General features: G+C 38.9%; 1 protein-coding gene across 1 annotated transcript in view; it reads left to right on the forward strand.

The window, feature by feature from the left end:
* LOC126335103 (succinate dehydrogenase cytochrome b560 subunit, mitochondrial-like) overlaps window positions 1-24392 on the forward strand; it is a 48943-nt gene that overhangs the window by 15356 nt on the left and 9195 nt on the right. Inside the window, exons 3-4 of the mRNA XM_049998040.1 lie at window positions 14637-14833; window positions 23965-24107. Coding sequence (XP_049853997.1) covers window positions 14637-14833; window positions 23965-24107 — 340 coding nt within the window. The remainder of the gene's footprint in view (window positions 1-14636; window positions 14834-23964; window positions 24108-24392) is intronic.

Below are 24392 nucleotides of genomic sequence, written 5' to 3' on the forward strand. Positions count from 1 at the left end.
GCAGAAGCATTGAGTCTTTGAGAGGTGCACTCACAAAAGAGAAGAAAACTTTGCCTGCTTTCAAAAGAAATAATTTCACATGCTGGAGAGCACGCGCACGTGCCGCCCCCTCCACACACACACACACACACACACACACACACACACACACTGTCCTGGCTGCTGTTGTGCCACAGGTGTGTATGTGTTAGTGTTTATTGGGGCCAGAGCTCATTAACAAATTTCCTGTAAAAGCTAACAAAGTTTTCATTCTCTTTTGTGTGTGGTGTTAATGATGCATTTTCTTTTGTTGCTTGATTTTTATATATTCAAAGGCGGGCACTCATTTTATATTATGAAATAGGTGAGAGAGTACCTTGGATATGATAACGTGTCATAAAATTTGTCACCAACTTTCTCCTTCAATTGCAAAAATATTCCGTTTGCATCCACCTACATGGGTAGAAACAATCATCATGGTACAATAAGAGAAATCATAGCTCGCCCAGAAATATTTCAGTGCTCTTCCCCCCCCCCCCCCCCCCCCCCATACCATTTGAGTGATCATCATGGTAAACTAAGAGAAATCGGAGCTCCCACAGAAAGATTTAAGTGCTCATTTTTCTTGAAAACCATTTAAGAGTGGAACAGTATAGAAACAGCGTGAAGATGGTTTGATGAACCCTCTGCCAGGCAATTAATTGTGAATTGCAGAATAATCTTGTGGACACAGATATTTTATTTTGCACAAAATCAATGGAAAAAACATTTTACAGTGTGAAGAAAGGAAGGAGCCTAAAAGTGCTTACATTTGTGAACTTGCAAATGCAGAATTTAGCATAGCTTATGCTGCAGGTATTACCTATCCTTGTCTCATTGCTATTGAGTGTAGTTACGTTATTACATTTGTATAAATTTTGGTATCGTGAAACTGCTGCAAACTAATAAATTATCATATTTTACATTGAACTTCGAAAAGAAAAGAAATATTACAAATTGGAACAGTTTCAGTGGAGCATGTCAATGACTTACCGACATTTTAAGTGTGGAAATGTATAAAACTCATTACTAGTTGTAAACAAAGTGCAACTTTGGGCCGTCTCCCTTTTAGCGCATTGCAGTTAACTAAGAGTTCCATTATTATCCTTCCGATAAAAGTACTGAGAACTATACATGAGTCTAACAGTAATAATAATGTAATAGATGAGATCCACCCAGGGGCTCTCAACTTTTTTTGCGAGTATTGGATTGGCAAGCATGGGGCTCCTGCCCTTGCGGTATTACTTCCTTTTCTGTGCTGCTTGTCTGTCCTTCTACTATACTTCCCATTGTGCTCCCTTTTTTTTCTTGTCCTCTTTTATCTTACATTCTACCTCCACTTTGCGGTTTGAGGTGTTCTTTTTTGTCTCTTTTTCCTTCCATGTCTATTCCCGAAGCCTGGCGAATGCACGAGATGCATAAAGGGTGCCATAATGCATAATTCCCTTCACTGAGGTTGAAGGGTAGGTATCGCATGTACCCTCTGGTAAAAGCCAGGCCTCGGGAGGCGTGATCACCTGAGCCGGTACCTTCCAACTGATTACTCTGTCTGAAGTTTGCAAGTGGTGCCCTGAGGTGTGAACAGTCACTAAAATGGGTTAGTACCCTTGTGTGTGGGAACTCCCAGCAGGAAGGAGCGTGCTGTTGGAGACACTGGCAATCGTTTGTGATTAAATCACAATGATTACACTGAGCCAATCCGCTCGACCGCAGTCTCAAAAATGGAAATGGAAAGAAATCAAGGAAATGTCAAATTTTCCAGCTGCAGTGTGCTGCTTATTAAATGTAAATCGAGGCAAATTGTGCATTTCAGGACTAAAAATTGTTGAAAGCTACACAACGCCTAAGGTACGCTGTACGTGTAGAGGCCCATCGCTTACTGAATCACAGATTTGTTTACCATCTGGCTGCTTGACAGATTGACCAAGGAAGTAAGAAAAAGTTACTTCTCTGACCAAGAGCATAAAAATTGTTGATGGTTGGTAATGAATTAGTGCTTACTCATACTCCATTCCTTACAGCTAGTAATGTGATGTTTTTGTCAAAGATCAAAGAAGGGTATGAGGTGACTGTTGCGAGACGCTGTGTACCAAATCTTACATGTTGCCAACGGTTTCAACATTTCAATTAAATTTGTATATCCTGTAAAAAGCAACCAAATGTGGAAACTGTCACAGAGATGCATTTGAGGCAGATTGCATACCTGCTTCCACCTATTTGGTAACTGAACCAGGTGATGATGCTCCTTTGTCCTGCTGATGGCCTGTGTTCCACGATCAGTGGGATGTACAGGAGACCTACGTAGAGGAAAAGATCTCAACTACTGCTGTTTCGAAACACTACCATGTTAAGCACATTATTGAGCCCTGAAGGAAACAGGGTCCAGGGCTGGAAAGAAATCCAATGTTCCCTCGATGTGTCTGCTGGGGTTCCTCATCCAAGAAGTGGAAGTGGCCCTGACTGCAGCTATCGAGGATGTGGGGTTCAGTAGTCAGCAACTTGTTGCTCGTGTCAGCACCAATGACACCTGTCACTTTGGTTCTCAAGACATCCTCTGTTCCTTCACTTGGCTGCCAGAAGTGGTGATGACTGCTTGGCCTCCTACGTGGGGTGCAAGCGGAGCTCACAGTTTTCAGCATCAAGCCTGCACTGGATGGGGATCCTTTGCTTTGAAGCCAAATGTCTCAACCAAAGGCTTCATTAGTTCTGTGACAATCACAACTGCAGATTTCTGGATCTATGTTATGGGATGGAAATTTTTATGGCTCCCTTTGATAGGTTAGGGGTGCCCTACACAAAGGAACAGCTTAGGTAGCAGAGTACTTATGGAGTGGACATCAGGATATTTTAGGCTAAGGTGGCAGTTTGAGGTCCTCTGATGAACACTCACCGGTCGATAACCCAGATAGCGAAAGTTTGATAATTATTACTTTGGGACCATCTACTCACAACTGAATGAAACACAGTTTTTGGGCCTTGCACGTTTTACTTTATTATTTTCAGTGACTTGGAAAATGTGCATAATTTTGTTTATGCTGTTTGAAGTTTTGCTTTCCTGTCATGTAGTAATAATTTAAAGATGTTCTTGCAGATTTCATGGATGATTATCTGTATGTGTTCTTTTTCCTTTATTAAAGCTGTGCTTCATCTGCTTGCATCCACTTAAAATTTTGTTTACACAGCACTAGGAATTGAACACATCAAAACAAGTGCTCAGTTACTATTGCTGTGAAAACAAAATTCCAAATTCACAGCGACCAGATGAACAACTACTGTAACAAAGGAAAAAATTACATGAAAATCAGCATCCACAAAATCTGTAAGTAGGATTTTAAATTAAGACTGCTTCATAAAAAAGCAAGAATGTGCAAGTACTCATTATAACCTGAACACACAACATGTGGCACCGCGGACACACAACATGTGGCACCGCGGACACACAACATGTGGCACCGCGGACACAAAGTAAATAGTATAAACGAAGTTAGACATTTTCTTGGCCGCTGAAGATGCCTTGCAAATAGTAAATATGTAAAAATAGTATGACACAAAAATTGTTTCACTCACTTGTGAAAAGATGGTCCCAAAGTAATAATTGTCAAAATACTGTAAAATTATTGGTAGTCATAACAAAGCTCCTAAACTTAATGCCTTCCAGGAAAGCTGTCACATTCAAATTATTCTTGGAACTGGGGACGTAATGAAACCTGAAATAGAGACCTTCCAAATATTTATCAAGGCATGTAATGTATATCGGAAAAACAAATCAGACTCCACAGGAGCAGAAATGTTCATCACTGTCAACAAAAATATTGTGTCTGTCGAGGTTGAAATTGTCATCTGTGAAGTTATTGGGCATGGGTAACAAGCATAGATGAACTCAGTTATCATATATTTTGAGACACTACCTGATTCTGCCATAACAGTTGTAGAATTGGGCATTTTCAACTTTTTGTGTCATAATGAATAGTCCATTAAATTCCGGGCGTGCGACCGCGCTAATAAAATTTCTTCCACTGATATTTCGGTTGCGTACGTCCGGCCATTTTCAGAGTGAATCATGCGGCTGAAATAACAGTGGAAGAAATTTTATTTCCGCAGCTGCATGCCCATAATTTAATGGACAGTTGTAGACTTATTCAAAGATAGTCTATGTTCAGTTGTGCGGAAATACCCAGTTTGTGCAGCGGAGGCGACTTTAAGCTACCAAGTATAAACTGAGATGATGCCTATGGATTCAATGTTGCTGATACTGACACTCTTGGGTAATACTTTTGAACACATTATCAGAGAACTGCCGTGAACTACTAGTTAGACAATCAACATACAATGGAAATATTTTATACCTTGTCCGCAGCTCGTGGTCTCGCTGTATCGTTCTATCGTTCTCTCTTCCCGAGCACGGGGTCCCGGGTTCGATTCCCGGCAGGGTCAGGGATTTTCCCCTGCCTCGAGATGACTGGGTGTTGTTGTCGTCTTCATCATCATCATCATCATCATCATTTATCCCCATTATGGTCAGAGGAAGGCAATGGCAAACCACCTCTGCTAGGACCTTGCCTAGTACAGCTGCACGAGTCTCTCACCTCCTCCCCTATGCTCTGTCAAGGAGTATGGACTTCATCATCATTTTAAACCTTGAATCTACAAATAGGCCTGACAATATTGGCAGTGTAAGTATAGAGACAGGTATTAGTGATTATGATGTCATTATAGCAACAGTTCTTGAAGTTAATAAATCCGTCAAGAAGGCTAGGAGAGCATTTATGCTAGAGAAAGCAGGTAGGCAGTTGTTAGCCTCCTACTTAGACAATGAATTGACTTCATTTACTTCAAATATGAGATACTTATTATGGATTAAGTTTAAACTGATTTTAAACCGCACTCTGGAGATGTATGTTCCAAGCAAGTGGCTTCAGGTTGGAAAAAATCCACTGTGGTTTAATAATAAAATATGGAAAATGCAGAGTTCGTTGCACACTCAGTTCGTGTCAGTAAGAAGACCAGTGTGCAATGAACACAACTTACACCGTCATATCTTAGCGAAAGATCTTGCCGAGAACCTAAGAAAATTCTAGTCTCATAAAATCACAAACTGGTCGAAGGCTTCTAACTGGTCACTTGTTGACAAACCTGGGGTGCCAATAGAAGACAGCAAAAGGAACCTGAAATTTATATTTAAGAAAGCATTCATGCAGAAGGATTATACGAACATCCTTACCATTGATTGATTGTCACACAGACTCCCACATGTAGGGCAAAGATATAGGCATCAGTGGGACAGAGAAGCAACTGAGAGAGTTAGAAAAAAAGGTCAGCAGGTCCAGATGGAATACAAATTTGGTTTCACAGAGAGTACCCTGTAGCATTACTCCTTTCTTAACTTGCATTTATCATGAATCTCTTGGCCAGAACAAACTCCAAAGTGACTGGAAAAAGGGCAGGTGACTCCTGTATGTAAGAAAGGTAAAAGAATGGATTCACATAATTACAGCAGAATATCGTTGAACTTTGGTTTTCTGCAGAATTCTTGAACATATTCTAAGTTTGAATGTAATAAATTTCCTTTAGACAAAGTAGATTCTGTCCACAAATCAGTGTGTATTTAAGAAGCATTGCTCATGTAAAACTCAGGTGGCCCTTTTCGTATGTAACATATCCTACGAACTATGGATGAAGGGCTACAGGTTGATGATAGTCCAAGTGTACGGAATTTGTGCCCAGATATGAGAGTGGCTCAAAGACTTCATAAGTAATGGAACCCAGTGCATTGTCCTCGACGGCAAGTGTTCATCAAGAGTGCACCAGGGAAGTGCAGTAGGATTACTACTCTTATTCACAGTGTACATAAATGATCTAATGGACAGGGTGGGCTGCAATTTATGGCTGTTTGCTAATGGTGATGTGGTGTACATGAAGGTGTTGTTATTGATTGACTAGGAAGAGGATATAGGATGACTTACACTAAATTTCTTGTTGGTGTGATGAATGGCACCTCGCTCTAAATCTAGAAAAATGTAAGTTCATATGGATGAAGAGGAAAAAACAATCCTGTAACATTCAAATACAGCAGTAGTAGTATGCTGCTTTACACAGTTACATTGATTGAATATCTAGGCTTAGTGTTGCAAAGCGATGTGAAATAGTGGGAGTATGTCAGATTAATAGTAGGAAAGGTGAATGGTCAGCTTCATTTTATTGAGAAAATTTTGGGGAAGTTCTATAAAGAAGGTGTATAGAACAGTAGTGTGACCCAGTCTTGAGTACTGCTAGACTGTTTGGGATCACCACCAGATTGGATTAAAGGGAGACATCAAAGTAGTTCAGAGACATGCTGATTTATTTGTTAGCAGTAGATTTGATCAGCACGCGACTGTTGTGGAGATGCTTCGTAAATTTAAATGGGAATCCCTGAAGGGAAGACATCATTCTTTTCACCAGGCACTGTTGAGGAAATTTATGGAAACTTCATTTTAGTCCAGCTGCAGAATGATTCTAATGCCATGAACTTACTTTTCACGTACGGACCAAAAATCTAAGATGACAGAAATTAGGGCTTATACGGAGGCTTATAGATAGTCATTTTTCTCTCACTCAGTTTGCAGTTGGAACATGGTGCTTTCTGCCATACACTGTACAATGGCTTGTGGAGGATGTATGTAAATGTAAATATAGATAGCATTGCTTCACCACAACTGAAAAAGGGTATGGTCACATAGTCCTCCAGCTCCATGCCGCAAAAGACAGAAGTCTGTAACCATTAAAGTAGCATCCTCGTGCATCACTGCTGTCCCAGCAGAAGCACTATAAAACTTTTATGCACACAAGGGTACCTTGTAACTCATACAAAAGAAGAGAGATTTAAGAGGGAATACTCCTGAGAAAGTTTTCTGCATACATCTTGCCAGAAAAGCTTGAATCCTCGTCCTTCAAATGCAGAGTATATATGCTCACTTATTATGAATTTCTGGAAGCCTAAAATCTTTGTAGGAATCGACAAGGATTCCAAAAACAATGTTCGTGTGAAGCCCAGAATGCTCTGTTTGTCTAAGAGACCCAAAAAGCAGTAGACACAGATATTGAGGTAGGTGTTATGTCCCTTTATTTCTGAAGGTCATTCAGTACAGTTCCGCACTGCCACCTAATGAACAAAATATGAGGATTCGTAATATCAGACTAGCATGATTGGATTGAAGAGTTTTTAGCAAGCAGAACACAGTAAGTCATTCTCAGTGGAGAGAAGCCTTGAGAAACATCATTTTTCTCAGTACATACAAATGACCTAGCAGATAATGTCAAAAGTTCTGTGTGGCTTTTCGTGGATGGTAGTGTATGCAGAGAAGTCATAATGCTAGAAAATTGATGAAGACCTGCAGAGGATTGACGCCTGGTGCAGGAAATGGCAATCGACCCTCGACATAAAAAAATTGTAATATATTACGAACACATGGGTAACAAACCCCTTCCATCAACTCATTCAGCCAATATTTGAATATTGCTCATCAGTCTGGGATCCATTCCCGGTAAGTTTGACAGAGGAAGTAGAGAAGATGCAAGCAGCAGCATGTTTCATTGCAGGTTCATTTAGTAAACATGAAAAATCAGACATGCTTAGCCAACTCTAGTGGCAGATATATAAAGAAAGCATCATGCTGTAGTTTATTGTTAAAGTTCTGAGAGCATACTTTCCAGAAGTTGACCAATGTATTGCTTTCTCATAAATATGTCTTGTGAAAAGATCACGAACTTAAAATTCGAAAGATAAGAGCTCACACGGAGCCTTACCATCTATTGTTTTTCCTGTGATCTATCCGCAACAGGGACAGGACCCAAATCTGAGATCCTATGCAAAAACTCCGCTTGGCGAACTCTCATTTCAACAGTGCAAATTGCACACCAATCCTGTTCCTTACAGGCAGCATATTGAGCCTGGGTGGAAATCCCTACCTCTGAAAAAAATAATAGAGTAGGGCCCTCTTGCTTCTGAACTCTGTATTCCAATAGACATTAAACCAGGCACTCATAAACTGCCAAGGTGATAGCAACTTACAACTCTGATACTTAAATAAGGCTGTCTTTCAGTGGAATGTACTTGGCATCAGAGGCCCTAGAGAAGAACTGCAGCTGCTACCATTTTCACAATCCCTAGCTGTTCTAAGTGTGCAAGAAATGAGATTACTTCAGCCCAGTACATTACAACCTGCCTCCTAAGGAAGGAACTCTAGCTACCAGGGATGTAATGATGCTCAGCTAAGATTATATCTGTAGCTATTTCACTCCATAGAAAACCCAGTTAACAAGCTGTTGCTGTTTGTATTTCCCCATCAGCAATTACATTTTTTCTTCGCAATATTTATGTACCCCCTTCTTGTTCTTAGCAGGGTAGGCGTTAGAGTGCTGCAATGCTCAATGTTTGAACGGTCACAGCTCGCCTGTTGACAGGGGGACCGAGCCGCTTGTGTCCGGCGCTACACGACTTGGCTCGGCCAAGTACTCGCCTCATGTCTGTTGTTCAGATTCCGGACATGCGGATAACCAAGCATGATCGGTCACCGCTGACTTCTCAGCTCGCCTCGCCCCGGCTCGCTGCGCTGTACTGTAAAAATCCAACACCACCTCTCTCTCTCTCTCTCTCTCTCTCTCTCTCTCTCTCTCTCTCTCTCTCTCTCTCGCACACACACACAGTATTTCCCTCTGGCTCTCTCTCTTTTAATACAAAAGACACACACTGTATTTATCTCTGTCTCTCTCTCTCTTTTAATACAAAAGTAATGTTTCCAAAAAGGGGTACGTGACACAGCTAAATTCATAAAGTACTTGGAAAGTAAAATGATATTTCAGTACATTCGGGGATAGAAGATGAGTCTCATTTCCAAACAGAAGATTTATTTTTCCTTTCATTAACAGTAAACATTAAATAAGTGCTGTCCCTGTAATGTAGAAGACAACCATCTTCACAAAGAAAACATACAAAGAACATTAAACATTTACAGATGTAACTTGTCGTTTTTTTCACTTGTTTGCAACAGAAACAAAATTATAGTTATTGTTTATCAGCAGTAAATCACTAACTCGCTCCAGATTTTGTTGGCTGCGGCGATTTGTTAGTAGCATGCCAGCTTTACTAAAGCATCTTTCACTAGGTGTGGTTGTTGCTGGGATGCATGAAATACATCTTGCAACTGCAGCCAGGCCTGGCAGATCTGTTTAATGTCTGCTTCACCGCTTTAAGATGATCATCATCATCTCCGGGGTGCATTAAAATGTAGAGATATACTTTATCTGTTGCAGATGATGTGTTGTTCCTCCATTCCTTGAAACAATCTCGCTTTCTGGGTGGTGGTGACACAGTATTTGAAGGATCTATGACAATAAACAAAAGAAACAAGTAATACAGAACTGATGTGGAAATCATCGAAACATTCCCTTAAAAACGAGGTGTTAATGAAATAATATATGATTTATAACATTCTCGTTTCTCTATAATACACTATCCACTAACTATGCAAAAACGATTGTGTTAATGATTGCATGTTGTAGCTGCGTAAGTGGCACACATTGCTAAGAATTTCATGCTTTTCTTTTATTTCAAGCATATTAAGAAAGACGGCCAAAGAAACGAAGCAATTTTATGTCTGGAAGGGATCACAATCTTCTCACAAACGAAAATCAAGGCTCCATTTTTAATCCTTTGTACCTCCTGTTGAAAAATACATATGTTAGTACACACCAATTACACTAGTTAATTATAAATCTGTCACATATCATAATGAAACAGTGCTTTTAACTGGAGTAATTACTCACTTGACAGCCAGTGTCATTGACCCTTCAAATTTGTTGCCGTTTGTGAAACCAAAGAAGAACTAACTGGACTGTCGGTTCTTTTTCGCCTTCTAATTCATCTGTTGTTGTTGTTGTTGTTGTTGTTGTGGTCTTCAGTCCTGAGACTGGTTTGATGCAGCTCTCCATGCTACTCTATCCTGTGCAAGCTTCTTCATCTCCCAGTACCTACTGCAACCTACATCCTTCTGAAACTGCTTAGTGTATTCATCTCTTGGTCTCCCTCTACGATTTTTACCCTCGACGCTGCCCCCCAGTACTAAATTGGTGATCCCTTGATGCCTCAGAACATGTCCTACCAACCGATCCTTTCTTCTGGTCAAGTTGTGCCACAAACTTCTCTTCTCCCCAATCCTATTCAATACTTCCTCATTAGTTATGTGATCTACCCATCTAATCTTCAGCATTCTTCTGTTACACCACATTTTGAAAGCCTCTATTCTCTTCTTGTCCAAACTATTTATCGTCCATGTTTCACTTCCATACATGGCTACACTCCATACAAATACTTTCAGAAATGACTTCCTGACTCTTAAATCTATACTCGATGTCAACAAATTTCTCTTTTTCAGAAATACTTTCCTTGCCATTGCCACTCTACATTTTATATCCTCTCTACTTCGACCATCATCAGTTATTTTGCTCCCCAAATAGCAAAACTCCTTTACTACTTTAAGTGTCTCATTTCCTAATCTAATTCCCTCAGCATCACCTGACGTAATTCGACTACATTTCATTATCCTCGTTTTGCTTTTGTTGAAGTTCATCTTATATTCTCCTTTCAAGACACTGTCCATTCCATTCATCTGTGGCCTCTTTAAATGGTCTCAGGAAATGCGCAGTTTTTCAATCTGTAAGTGCCATCAGCAAAGCAGCAACTTCGTTATACTGAGTTTGTAAGGATTCCAGCATAGTGTACAAGCTGTTCCAGCATGTGCAGACCTTTTGTTTCAACAATGATTTCAAAGACGAGCAGAGGGCACTTTTCTTAATGTGCCTTACAATACATTTTGCAGTATTTATTGTTGATGCAATGTTCGGGGCATGATTTGACAAGAAGTTATCTTCTTCAGAAGTATGGCTAAGTGATTATACAATGAGGAGCAGAAGGAATCCTTTCATGATTTTCCAAAGCCTTTATTACATTGGCAACTTGGTCGGAGACAAAAACAAAACTGTGCAACATGCCCTGCAAAATGTCCCAATCAGCCATCCTCTCTTAAATTTCTTTCATAGTATTTACTCCCATCTTCTTAACGTCTGGGAATTTTGTTGTAAATAAAACAATTTTCACAAGAGACCAATCTGTGTTAATTTAATGTGTTGTAAGTGTCAAATAGTGCGCCTGATTCTGCGAATCAGTCCACATATCAACTGTCGCAGCACATGTTTTATTAATAACTTCCACAATAACAGAAGGCATTATGCTGTTTCCTATTGCATCAGCTTGTTCTTTGACATTTCTGCTTATAGTAGAGAGATGTGGCATGATGTCTGCAACGTTAACTTCTCCATAATGCGCATCTAGATGTATTAATTCTTGGCCTAGTTCTCTGAAACAATATTAAAAGGTCTGATATCTTTAGCACACATTGCAACACACTTTGCTGTAATACTATTTTTTTGTTATTGCCGGTATCCCTGAAGGAGCTGTATCTTTGTGAGGTTTCTTGCAACTGTGTTTCTATAAATGAACGGTTCCCAACTGGAAACACAATAATGTGGAGCAGTTTATGCATGATACGTACCCAGTAGATGTACTGTTTTCGTCTACAGCCAACATAAATATACTCCATACTTGGCTTTTTAGACCTTCCCATTTCTTCAATGTGTAAACATTGGTTTCAATCTTACATCTTCCTGCACTGTATTCCTCGCGCTGCATGATTACAGAGAGGGGACACACCACAAATGAGAAGCCCATACTGGCTGCAGTCTCACACGGTTAATGACACATGTAATGTGTTTGAAGCTACGTGCTATGTATTCAGTTACGGCTTCTATGCTCGGCCACCAGAGCTAGTGCGGGCAGCCTATCCAGTTAGAGTATGCTTGCCCCACCTTGTATTTTGTGCTCGCTTACTCGGTCATGCAGGACACTAGTAGCCATACTACAGCTTACTGCCCAGCCCACTGCACTTTTCTTACCACTCAGTGACTGCAGTGCCCACCATCCAATTTGCGAATCTCTCAGAGCACTTGCAAGGGGCTTGCTCCTTACAAATATTGTGGACACATACACACAATGAGCTACCATGATGCACAGTTTGTTTGCTCAGCCACATTCAACCTATGCATAAGATGACCTGACAGCTTTCTAAAGTTGACTGGAAGCTCTGCTCTTTATTGGCGACCTTTGACAAACAACTGTTCCTCAGCATTGACATCCAGGTAGAGTACCTTATGAATGATACTCTAACTGCCTCTAATTTTTCACACCTCGAATATCTTCCCTCCTGTGACAAACCCAAGCTCCCAAGCAATGCTGGACCATGATTCGTGGGCAATGACATGGTCTCTTTGTATTTGAATGCCATCTCACAGTGGAGAACTTTGACAAATATAAACAAATGTGTGTGAAGAGCCAGCATACTATCAGAGACAGCAAAAAAAAAAAAACCCTCTTGGGTCTCTTTCGTTAATTCTCTTAACCACTTTACTCCCTGTACTGTCATTTGGGGTACACTTTATCACATTGCTGGCAGAAAGGTCTATCTTCCAATACGCAGTCTTACTGTTGCAAGTAATTCTGTCAGTAACTCAACAGTTTAGCCCAGCAAGCTCCACCACTATCATTCCAACTCCCTATCCTGGAAGTGAGTAAGAGAGGCTTGGGAAATCTCATTCGCATCGCATAATCACGAATGCTACAACACATTTTTTACTGCAAAGAAACTAGAGCATGCCCTTTCGTCAGCGTGTTGTTCTGTCCTGGAACCAGGTGACATTCACATTCAGATGTTGCAGCACCTCTCTGTCAGTGGTGTTTTCTCCTGTTTCTAAAATTGTATCTGGAAAAATAGTATATTTCCTTCAGACTAACATAAGTCACCACAATCCCTAAACCTAAACATGCTAAAGACAGACCTGTTTTTTTTTTTTTTTTTTTCAGCTACAGTCTCATTTTCCTCACCAGTAATGTGTGCATGATGATGGAACAATTAATCACCAAGCTGCTGATATGAGGGCTCAAGTAACAAAAATTGCTAACAAATGTCCAACATGGCTTTCATAGTCATGACACTGTCGTTGACCGTCTCATCACTTTTTTGACTCATATTGTTGACAACTTTCTGCGGAATTACCAGATTGCAGATGTATTTTTGATTTGGAAAAGGCCTGTGACACTTGCTGGAGGACAATTATCCTTCATACAGTTTACAGACAGAGGCAACAAGGCTGCCTGCGTCACTTGATTAGGAACTTTTCAAAATATGAGTGCATGGAAACGGTTTATTAGCCCCTTTTATCCAGAACAGTATAATTTACATTTCAGTGCTAACTATAACAATATTTTAGCAATAAAACCTATTATTGACTGTTTCCTGCAGGCATCGCAGGTGCTCTGTTTGCTGGCATTGTGTGGAATCTGTAAATCTGTTGTATGCTCTGATTCTCTCAGTGCTGCCCAGATCCCCTGCCTGATGTATACGTACAATCCTATATACAGTACACTGGATCCAGGAGTGCTTTCACTCACTCACTAATGCTGGCCATTGTGTTATTTGTACAGGTTCTTGGGCACATCAGGGTGTCAGGGATGAGACTGTTAATACTACTGTGAAGGCTGTTAATCTGCTACCCCGTCCCCTCGGACTCTCTCAGCACTGCTTCATGTAGGAACATTCTATTACTCTGACGTTAATACTGATCATCTCTCTGTGTGGGAACAAGCTATGCGAGATTAAACTCCTCCTACAGCTTTGGGGACTTTGTCTTGGCTTCTCATTGCGAGGAGATAATTTTAGCTAGCCCGCACATTGATCGCTGTCCTTTCAGCCATCATCATTTGTTAAGCGGTGACCCCATCATCATTTTGATCTCACTGCAACAAACCACTGACGGTGCGCCACTTGTGAACCCAATGTCAGTTGTCTATAATGACTATGCTGTCGGCTGGAAGTTAAACTTCCTACTTTCCGAATGTCAGCCCTTTAACCCTTCACGCTTTAATGTGTTTTTGTCATAAAATGATGAAGGAGATTTAATTTTCAACTGTAGACACCAATTGTCTTAGAAATTCTTCCCAAACCACCTCTTAAAAAGTGTTCCAGGTTCACTTTGATTACTCATTATAGTTTTAACCACCTGTTGTTTAGGTTCAAAATTATCATCTAACTTAAAGACCCAAAGAATGGTTTTCCTGGGAAAGGCCATTTTAAATCACGATTCAGGCACTTATTACCTCAGCTGTTTCACACCCCAGATAAAAAAAAGAAAAAAAATAGATGAGATTATAATGGTATCTCTTCAGTACATCATTATATATTTTGCTATCTAGCCATCTCAGCTGGGGTAGCACTAAGTATCTATGGCTGTACATCTTGTTTATAATATGTAGTGAAATATACAAACATAATGAATTTGACTGTCTTGTCAAAATCCTTACAGTACTTCCAGAGATTAGCCATCACATACAGACAAAAATGTAGCGAGGGACTGCAATTTATAACATGTATAGATATTTTTGCTTCTGTTGTTATAAACTATTCTCCACATACTATATGTAATATGCAAACTACATTTGCCTCATCTCAATATGTGTGTCTTTTCTGCAGGTGTCGTTGTGTTTCACTGAGAGTAACTCAGTATGAACCTCCTCCCAGTGAGAGCCACGATGAGCGAAACGCTAGACTGGGACGGCCGCAGTCACCTCATCTTACCATCATCAAATACCAGCTGACAACGGTGCTTTCAATATCCCATCGAATGACGGGACTAGCATTGAGTGTCTATATGACAACGTTGGGCTTAGGTAAAAATTTGCTGACAGTCACGTCAGCCATAAGAATAATTTATTTTCTAATATACAAAAGATCCAAAACATTGTATTCTATAAGACATATCTGCATACATTCCTCAACAGAAAACACAGCTAACGTAAAGTCCTGCAAGACAGCACAACAAACCCTAAAAAGTACTCATCATCATCACTTTGAAAATATTGCAGATTTGAGATCTTACCAGAATTAATGCACATCATTAATGGTAGGAGGTGGGAGAGGGAGGGCATGACTTTTCTCTTTGATTGAACTTTTATAAATATAGTTACATACAAGGATATTTATTAAAGATTAAAATCAGAAGGTAAGTACTAAAAATATACACGATAGAATAGGAGCATTTAGGTCAGCTGCAGGGTCAATCCATATGAAGTGGTCCAGTGAAGGCTGCTTGACCATTTTTCTATAGTTGAGAAGTTCAAGACAGTTTTTTAAAAAATAATTTATCTTGCACCTTTACTGGATGGCGGCCATATTCATTTGTAAGTGCGCAATGATTTTTCAGTCTGAAGACATTAGTGAAAATTGGAATATCTCTGCACTGGATTAATTACAACATTGCAATTGACATGATTGTTTTTAGAGAAGTGTCCTCTACAACACTGACTGTTACACAAAATACTCTAAATTCAAAAATAACCAGTCAGAATGACCTCCAAAAATAACAAACAAGGAGCAATTTATGAGAACTTAAATATCTTCGACATTTCGTGGCCCTGTCAGCAACTGTATAAATATTAATTTTAAACGAGTGCTGTATTGGAACTTCTGTATAAATATTAATTTTAAACTAGGGCTGTACAGGAACTCCAGATACCGTTATTCTGAGAAAGGTTGGGTTATCCCGACTGAAACCTAGATAAATTCTAGGCTGTTCATTATTAAAATTAATGATTTATGAGAGTCTATTTTTTTTCCTGTAGTTAAGATATCAAACACTATTAGCCTCATATAGAGTAAGAACACTTACAAATGTTTCCTTAATTTTTTACGAATTTTTGCAATTTGAAAATTTTTACTTTTTGTTAAGTTTGGGGTTAGTTATCTCAGGTTGGACTGAATATAAAAATACTATTTTTGACAGTTTGTACACCTATGTGATAGCAATGTACTGTAAAAATTTCTACATTGATATCTGACTGTGAACAAAGATATTAAATTTTGAAAATGAGGAAATAATTCACATTACTCTACAACTGATCTTATGGCTGTTGCTTATTTAAATGGTTTATTGTTTCATTGTAATAAAATTTGTGACATATATTTAGTTAACTCGATCACCCAATATTCATTTAGTTTGTTTATTTTTAATAATGCAGTATTAAACAATGGGAGCTTTCACTTTTGTTCTTTGGTAATAAAAATCCCATTTATGTTTAAGTTTGTCGTCAATAAAGCAGTATGTGATTGCTGAGTGTGGCATAGTAGAAGTACATTGTTGCTGGGTTTGACATTGTTGTAGTCAGTCTGTTCTGAAACCTTTGTTGGAGTGGACGTACATACTTTAAGAGTGTAGAACGTGTTATGTGCTTTGTTCTGTGTGTAATTTGTAATTAATTGTGAGAGATTAACTGGAATGCAATAACATGTATGAACAGTGCTCTGTTGGACAACTAGCAAGTGAAATGTTCCGTAAAACAGTTTACGGGTCAATTTCAAAAAACTTGAAAAATTTCAGTGACTTTGATGAAGTTAGACAAACTTTGTTTAAATTTCGAGTAAGTTCTTCTGTAGCATCAGTGTTTGAGTATCATGTGAAGAAACATATTCTGAATTACAACCACATTTTTGGAAGAAATAGCTGTGACCCACTTAAAGTTCATAAAAAGCCTGTTACTAAAGGTTTGAGAGAAATAAAACTTGAACATTTGTCCTTGTTATGTGAGAGTGAAGCAGCTTCTGAATTGAAACACAATGTGATTCCTGGAAATTCTCTGTGCCCAAATTGTTACTCAAAAATATTTGTTGTGAATCCAGAACCAAAATCATGTAACCTTTTTAATGACATTTTTATTCCTAATGAGGAAGTTGTTAGCATATTGGATTTTGCTTGTTCTAAGTTAGATTTATCTCGTGTGTTGAAAATAATAAAATTAAGTAGCAATAAAGAAAAGCAGCTATTGAAAATAAGGTACAACAAATTTCAGACAAAATTAGAAAAGGCTTAGAATCATGCTTCAACAATACAGATACCAACATTATTTCTAAAGGAGGAGGACAGCTACCACCAGCATCATCTGACACTGAATGTTTGAGCTTAATAGAGAAGTTAAAAATTAAACATTCAGTGACATCTAAAGAGGAAAAAGCTAAAATTTTAAGTTTGCTCCCTTACTCATGGTCAAGAGAAAAAAATAGATCATGGATTAAACATTTCTCATCGTTTGGTTAAACTAACCCAAAAATTAGTGAAAGAGCAAGGCATTCTTCCAGTTTTAAGAAAGAAGAAAGGAGTAGATATAAGTGAAGAAACAATTAAAAAGATCCAGCAGGTTTTTCAAGGTGATGAAAACAGTAGAATGTGCCCAGGTTGCAAAAAAGTAACAAAGCAGAAACAACTAGTGCTGTCAAATTTAAATTAACTTTATGTAGCTTTCAGGAATTCTCCTCCTGAATGCAAAATTGGAAGGTCAAAATTTTTTGGTCTTCGTCCTAAGGGGTGTGTTTCGGCTGGATCCTCAGGGACACACTCCGTATGTGTTTGTTTATTTAATCAAAATGGTGATTGCTGGTGCAAAACTTAGTGATCTTAACTACAAAGAGTTACTAGTGACACTAACAGTTATGACTGCATGATGAGTTTGTGTAATAATTTCCCTGGTAAGGAAACCATTTTTAAATTGTTTCAGGAATATGATGATGAAATGCCAGACAGTATTACCTTCAAACATTGGGTCACAACTGACAGGGCAGAAATGATAATTGTGGTTAAATCTCAGTAAGAGTACTTGGAATATTTAATTGATAACTTACAAAAACTCAAAAGTCATCACTATGTTCCTAAAATCCAAAGTAAGTTTTCAAAGGACAAAAAAGCGCAACTTCATGAAACTGAATGCATAGCGTTAGCTGATTTTGCAGAAAATTTTACATTTCTGATTCAGGATGCAATAGAAGGGTACCACTGGGTCAATGACAAGGCAACAGTGCATCCATTTATTCTCTACTTTAAAAATGAGAAAGATGAAGTTTGCAGTTCTTCAGTTCGAATTCTAAGCGACTACTCAGAGCACAACACTTTGGCTGTACATTTGTTACAAAAGTATGTAATAATTTACATAAAAGAAAATTTTCCCTAAGTTGAGAAGCTGATACTTTTCAGGTGGAAGTGGTAGTCAGTATAAGAACAAACATAATTTTTCAAATCTGTGCAACCACAAAGTAGACTTTGGGTTGGAGGCTGAATGGCACTTTTTTTGCATCTTGCCATGATAAAAGGGCACATGATGGAGTAAGAGGTACAACAAAATGTGAAAAACAAAGCCAGCCTACGAAGACCAACCACAGACCAAATTCTCGCAGTACAGGACATGTATGTCTTTTGCAAGGATAATATTAAAGGCATTACCTATTTTCTTATCAAGAAAGCAGTGGTTCTGCATATGAAAACAACACTTCAAATCAGATTTGAAAACTGTATAGCTATAAAAGGAACAAGGCATTTTTACAAATTCCTTGGCATTGCAGAAAACTTGGTTCGATGATATGTAACATGAGAAACCAAATTTTATGACGATCATCTCTGTCCTTAATGTTGAATGACATAGTGGCATGTGTGTGATGGACAGTGGTGGCTTGCAGAGGTTGAAAGATTAAGTTTGGAAAACAATGATGTTTTTGTGCTTTTTTACCACCCTGCTGGCCCAAGAACATCATTCAAGAAATCTGTTAGTGACAAAGTTTGGATTCCATTGAAAAATGTTTTCAGGAAACTTTCAGTGCTTGAACTTACTACAGCAATTGGGAGGTCTTATTCTATATCACAGAAGCTGTTTGAAGAAATAAGTGTTCTTAACATTCACCAACAGGTTTAAGAATAGTTGCATCTCGAAGGATGTTAATCGAAAATATTTGTTTTATGTACGTCAGAATAATATAAATGTTAATTTCAGTGAAGTTTCCACTTTTTGTATATAAATCAACACCTTACTTCAATAATAATTGATCATATCCTGCCAATATCACACATGAATAGGCAACAGCCATAAGATCATTTGTAGAGTAATGTGAATTATCTCCTCATTTTGAAAAATTCATATCTTTGTTCACAGTCAGATATCAATGTTAAAAAAATTTACAGTACGTTGTTATCATATAGGTGTACAAACTGTGCAAAAGTCATATTTTTATATTCAATCCCACCTGAGATAAATAACCCCAAACTTCAAAAAAATAATAATAAATAAATAAATAAAATAAAATATAAAAATCAAGTTCCAAAAATTCATTAATAATTAAGGAAACATTTGTAAGTGTTCTTGGTCTATACAGGGTACGTTCCGAAAGTAATGCAATTGAATTTCCCGCGCCGCTCCTAGTAGTCGGAGTGGGAGCGGGCCACATGGAGTAGGTGGGGGGGACGCTAAGCTTTGCCGCGAAACCGGTTTCAGTGCTCTCCGAGCTGTGGAAGCGGCAGGACGTCTGTTATTGTAAACCTCTGCGCGCCGACCGTGTCACGGAAAAAATGGGATCGAGCAACGTTACGCGATTAAGTTTTGTGCTAAACTGAACAAATCTTTTGAGGAGACTAACAAAATGATTTGTGAGGCTTACGGGGACTCTGCTCTGTCCTACTCTTAAATTTCGAGGTGGTTAAAGGCCTTTAAGAAAGGCCGGGAAGAGGTTCACGACGAACAACGCTCTGGGCGGCCGTCAACCAGCAAAACCGACAACAATGTGGCTCGTGTGCGACAACTGTTGGACTCTGACCGTCGATTGAGTATCAGGATGTTTGACAATGAACTGAACTTGTTGTCTACTGTTGTTTTTCGCATTGTTACTGAAGATTTAGCGATGAGGAAAGTGTGCGCCAAGCTCGTGCCCAAGGTGTTGTCAGACGACGAAAAGACCAACCGAGCGGAAATTTCAAGTGAACTTTTGCAACGTGTTGAAATTGAACCTGATTATTTGGACAACGTCATCACTGGTGATGAAACCTGGGTTTTTGAATACGACCCAGAAACAAAACGCCAAAGCTCTGAGTGGCACACTGATCAGTCCCCCAAGCCCAAAAAGGCAAGAATGAGCAAATCAAAAGTGAAAACAATGCTCATTGTCTTTTTCGACAGCAAAGGAGTGGTCCATAAGGAGTTTGTTCCTCAAGGACAGACAGTTAACGCTGCCTACTACGTGGATGTGCTGGAAAGACTCCGCAAAAGGGTCGTCAGGACGAGAAAGGACATCTCCGCTACCTGGCAACTCCATCACGACAACGCGACTTGCCACAACGCGCTACGAGTCCGCGAGTTCCTGGCCAAACACCAGGTGCCAACGCTGCCCCCCCCCCCCCCCTATAGTCCTGACCTCGCCCCAGCTGACTTCTTTTTGTTTCCTAGGATTAAGTCAGCCCTGAAAGGAACCCGTTTTTCGTCCATAGATGAGATCCAATCCGCCGTGACGAAGACCTTGCGAGAGGTCCCAGAAGACGCCTCCCAGGGCGCGTACCGGTCATGGCAGAGTCGCTGGAAAAAATGTGTAGAGGCCCAAGGACAGTACTTTGAAGAATTTTAAGTTTTTGTGCAAATCTGTTCAATAAATTACTTTAAAAAAAATAATTGCATTACTTTCGGAACGCACCCTGTATGAGGCTAGTAGTGTATGATATCTAACTATAGGGGAAAAAAACTCTCATAAATCACACACCCCCCCCCCCCTTTCCCAGCAATTTTTTTTTGGGGCGGGGGAGGGTGGGTGGGGTCAAAAAAGTGGATTTTTGAAAATTTGGATACCAAATTTTGGAGGTCATTTTGACTGGTTATTTTTGAATTTAGGATATTTTCTGTAATAGACAACATTGTACAAGACACTTCTAAAAACAATCATGTCAATTGCAATGTTGTAACTTAACCCAGTGCAGAGATATTCATATTTTTGCTAATGTCTCTAAACTGAATCATCATCACGCACTTACAAATAAAATGGCCACCATTCAGTAAAGGTGAAAGGTAATTTAAAAATATATATATATATTTGAACTTCTCAGTTATAGGATAATCACATATAAAAAAATTAAAATATTTAAAAATGGTCAAGCAACCAACTTAATTTTTATCGGACCACTTCATTTGGATTGACCCTGCAGAGTAAATAAAATCTTGATCAAAAGTGACTCACATAAGACTATGAAGATGATATTAATCAGTGGAAAGTCTGAATAAATAACAATAATAATACCAAAGGGATAGATTGTTACTCATCATATAGAGGAGACTCTGGGGCACAGACAGACACAATGAGAAGACTGCTATACACTTAAGCTTTCAGCCAAAAGGCCTCCTTCCTAAGTAGAAAACTTACACACACACACACAAAATTAGAAGCTCTAAATTTTGTTTGTGTGTCAGTTTATCTTTCAGTACATCACTTATACTGAGAGGCATTACAATTAATTTTTCCTACAGTGTTTTTAGTAATTTAATGTAGATAAACCACTATTCTAAAAAAAATCCATGTGTAACATTCTATGTATAGAGATCACCCTAAACTAATTGATAAATGTTACATTGTAGTGAGAGACCAAGAATAGAGTGCATGTGCTTGTGTGTGCGTGGGCGTGTGCCCCTCTGCATGCACACTAGTTAAGAAAACAAAACACACCAGTATTAGTGACTAGTATTAAGAGTTATACCAAATTAAATAAAAAATGGCAGTGTTGATAATATTGTCACTGTTAAGTTGCACATGTTTGTGTTCACAACATTGTTCCATCAAAGTCAGCAGTGTGTTAGCAATATTGTTAACCTTTCGTGTCCCTGCCTGCACTAATGACTACATTTACGTATTCTTGTCGTCTGCTATGCTGAACTGGCAGCAGACATTCCAACGCTTTGGATGACTTAAATATGTGTGTAAACTCCCAGTTCTTTAACAATACGACTTACTTGAGACTGTCAGCAGACTTTCCTTGCTGGTTAACCGGCTGCTCAAACCTCCTTTTCTCTTCTTCTCCGAAGTATATTTGCTAGGAACAGGAATTTCTCAAGACTCTTTTTATGTATAAAAATAAGCAGATGTACTCAGTTTCTTTTGCTTCACTTAACGATGTTTATTAAAAATCAAACTTATACAAATATCATTCTCCACATAAACAAACACTGTCAAGTAAGTTTCTTTGTGTATCCAAAGGTTGGAAACAAAGTTTATTTACAGATAAGAGAGAGTTGGCTTAAAAAACCAAGTCCATTCTCATCCTGAATCTGAATACATGTCTTATCGTCTCCAAGTCCAAGATGAGCATCCATTAACAATATTTCAACTTTTCTTCTTCTTTTCTTTTCCCTTCCCCCCCAACCCCCACCCCCCCTCCCCCCACTCAATAGTCAAAGTTATAAAACAGCACAGAATAACACAGAAGTTCCTTGAGTCTGCCGTGTTCTTTCATTATACTTCCTTGGCGCGACCAGCAAACACTTGTCGGTGCTGTTCAACCACCGTGTCTACAGTCTTCTTACTACACGCTTCAGACCTGCACACACAGACGTGCAGTAGATAGGCTCTCTCGCACTTATTTTTAAAATATCGTATGTTCGAGACGTTCGAAGGCAGAGTGATTCTAGAATTTATGCCAAAATTCTCGAAACATTAAAACATTTCACATTGTGTATTTACATCAAGAGCTACACTATGGCAAGTAAAGAGAAAGAATTAATTATATGTGGTGCTGCAGTAATAATACTTGATGAATAAACAGTTGAAGAAAGACGTAGTCGTCATTGGTAGATGGAAGACGTGATGGGAATGATGTGCTGTGTGAGCTGGTTTTGAAAGACTGTTTTGAGTTTTATAATTTCTCTTGGATGTTGCCACCCGATTTTGAAATTCTGATGAATGTAATAGGGCCAGTTGTTTCAGAGAGAGAAAAATACTTCCTGCGAAGCAAAGATTTTCTGGTATGCTTTGTCCCCCTTCCCTCCCCCGCCCCCAGCAGGAGATACCTTTTAAAGCCTTGCAAATTTTGCCACGTTTCAAAGGCAGCTGTATCTTAGATAGGACATGCAGCTTGTGAAGCTTTGGTTGAAGGTAATTCATTTATGGTAACTGCACCAAAACATTTGAACATATATTTATTTTTATTTGCGTATAAAAATTCATTCATATTATTTTCAATAATACTTCTTCAGCTTGACAGTCATTAATGCGGTGGGTGATATCTACAGTTGATGATTCCCTCATCCATGTTTACTACTGACTGCTTCCTCCAACATAAATTAGCTTCTGCCCCAAAGAAAATGCTGTACATTCTTTTTTGCTGTCACCGTCCTTTCATAGGGGGCGGCTCAGACAGTTTACTGATGACAGTACTGCTAATGCCAAGCAATGCGGCAATATTTTGTAGCAAGTTGTGCTTTGGTTTAATACTGGGACTACATGCCAGAGGCGTTCCGGTGATTCACAGAGTATGATAAGTTCATAATTTTGCATCTAGTCCATTCCATTTCATAAAAGAAAACACAATGTCATGGAAAGACAACATATAACACTACAGAGGGAGAGTATAAACACCAGTGCTGCATTGCAGCATTTGATCTGTACCAAAACAGCCATGAAATACTGGTTTTGAATTGTCAACATGTTGCCAGCATTGATAGCCCAGCACTAGCCGCAAACAATGTTGGAGAACATGTTTTGAACACAGTGTAGATGTGCCTTTGTTGGCATTTGAAAACTGATGAAATAAACTTCAATATTGCAGAATTCTATCTTTGTTGCATACCTACTTCTGAATCAAAATCAGATGTTGTCTTGTTAATTATAGATAGTTAAAGAATAGATTGAAGGCTAAGCTTACACATTTTTGGCAGAAAAAACTAAGTCCTGTTGGTGGTGGTAGTTGGTAATTAAGTTTATGCAGTTTGTAGATGTAATGCATTTCAATATCTTCTAGGTACCCTTGTATCACCATATCACTTCACTGATTACATCACTTGGATACAAGAACTGCACTTGAATCCAGTACTTATCGCTGCCACGAAGGCAATTATTGCATTTCCTCTGGCATATCACACATGTAATGGTGTCCGTCACTTGGTAAGTAACAATATGAGTTCTTATAAAGTTCTAGTCGTTTATCTTTCGCTTTTACGTCAATGGTATCATACAAACACCTGCATCTGGTCACATTCAAAACACTATGTATTGAAGAAACGGACCAATTGCTTAGGAAGATGTGCATCCGAAGCAGTAGAATTATGGGATTAATGGAAATTTATAAAAATAATCACTTGTCAAATAAAAAAGTAAATAACAGAAAGAAGTGCTGACTTGGTGACACTGTTGTATTAATTAGTCTTTGATGATGGGTACACTAGCACC

This window comes from Schistocerca gregaria, chromosome 2, assembly GCF_023897955.1.
Source record: "Schistocerca gregaria isolate iqSchGreg1 chromosome 2, iqSchGreg1.2, whole genome shotgun sequence".
Classification (NCBI taxonomy): domain Eukaryota; kingdom Metazoa; phylum Arthropoda; class Insecta; order Orthoptera; family Acrididae; genus Schistocerca; species Schistocerca gregaria.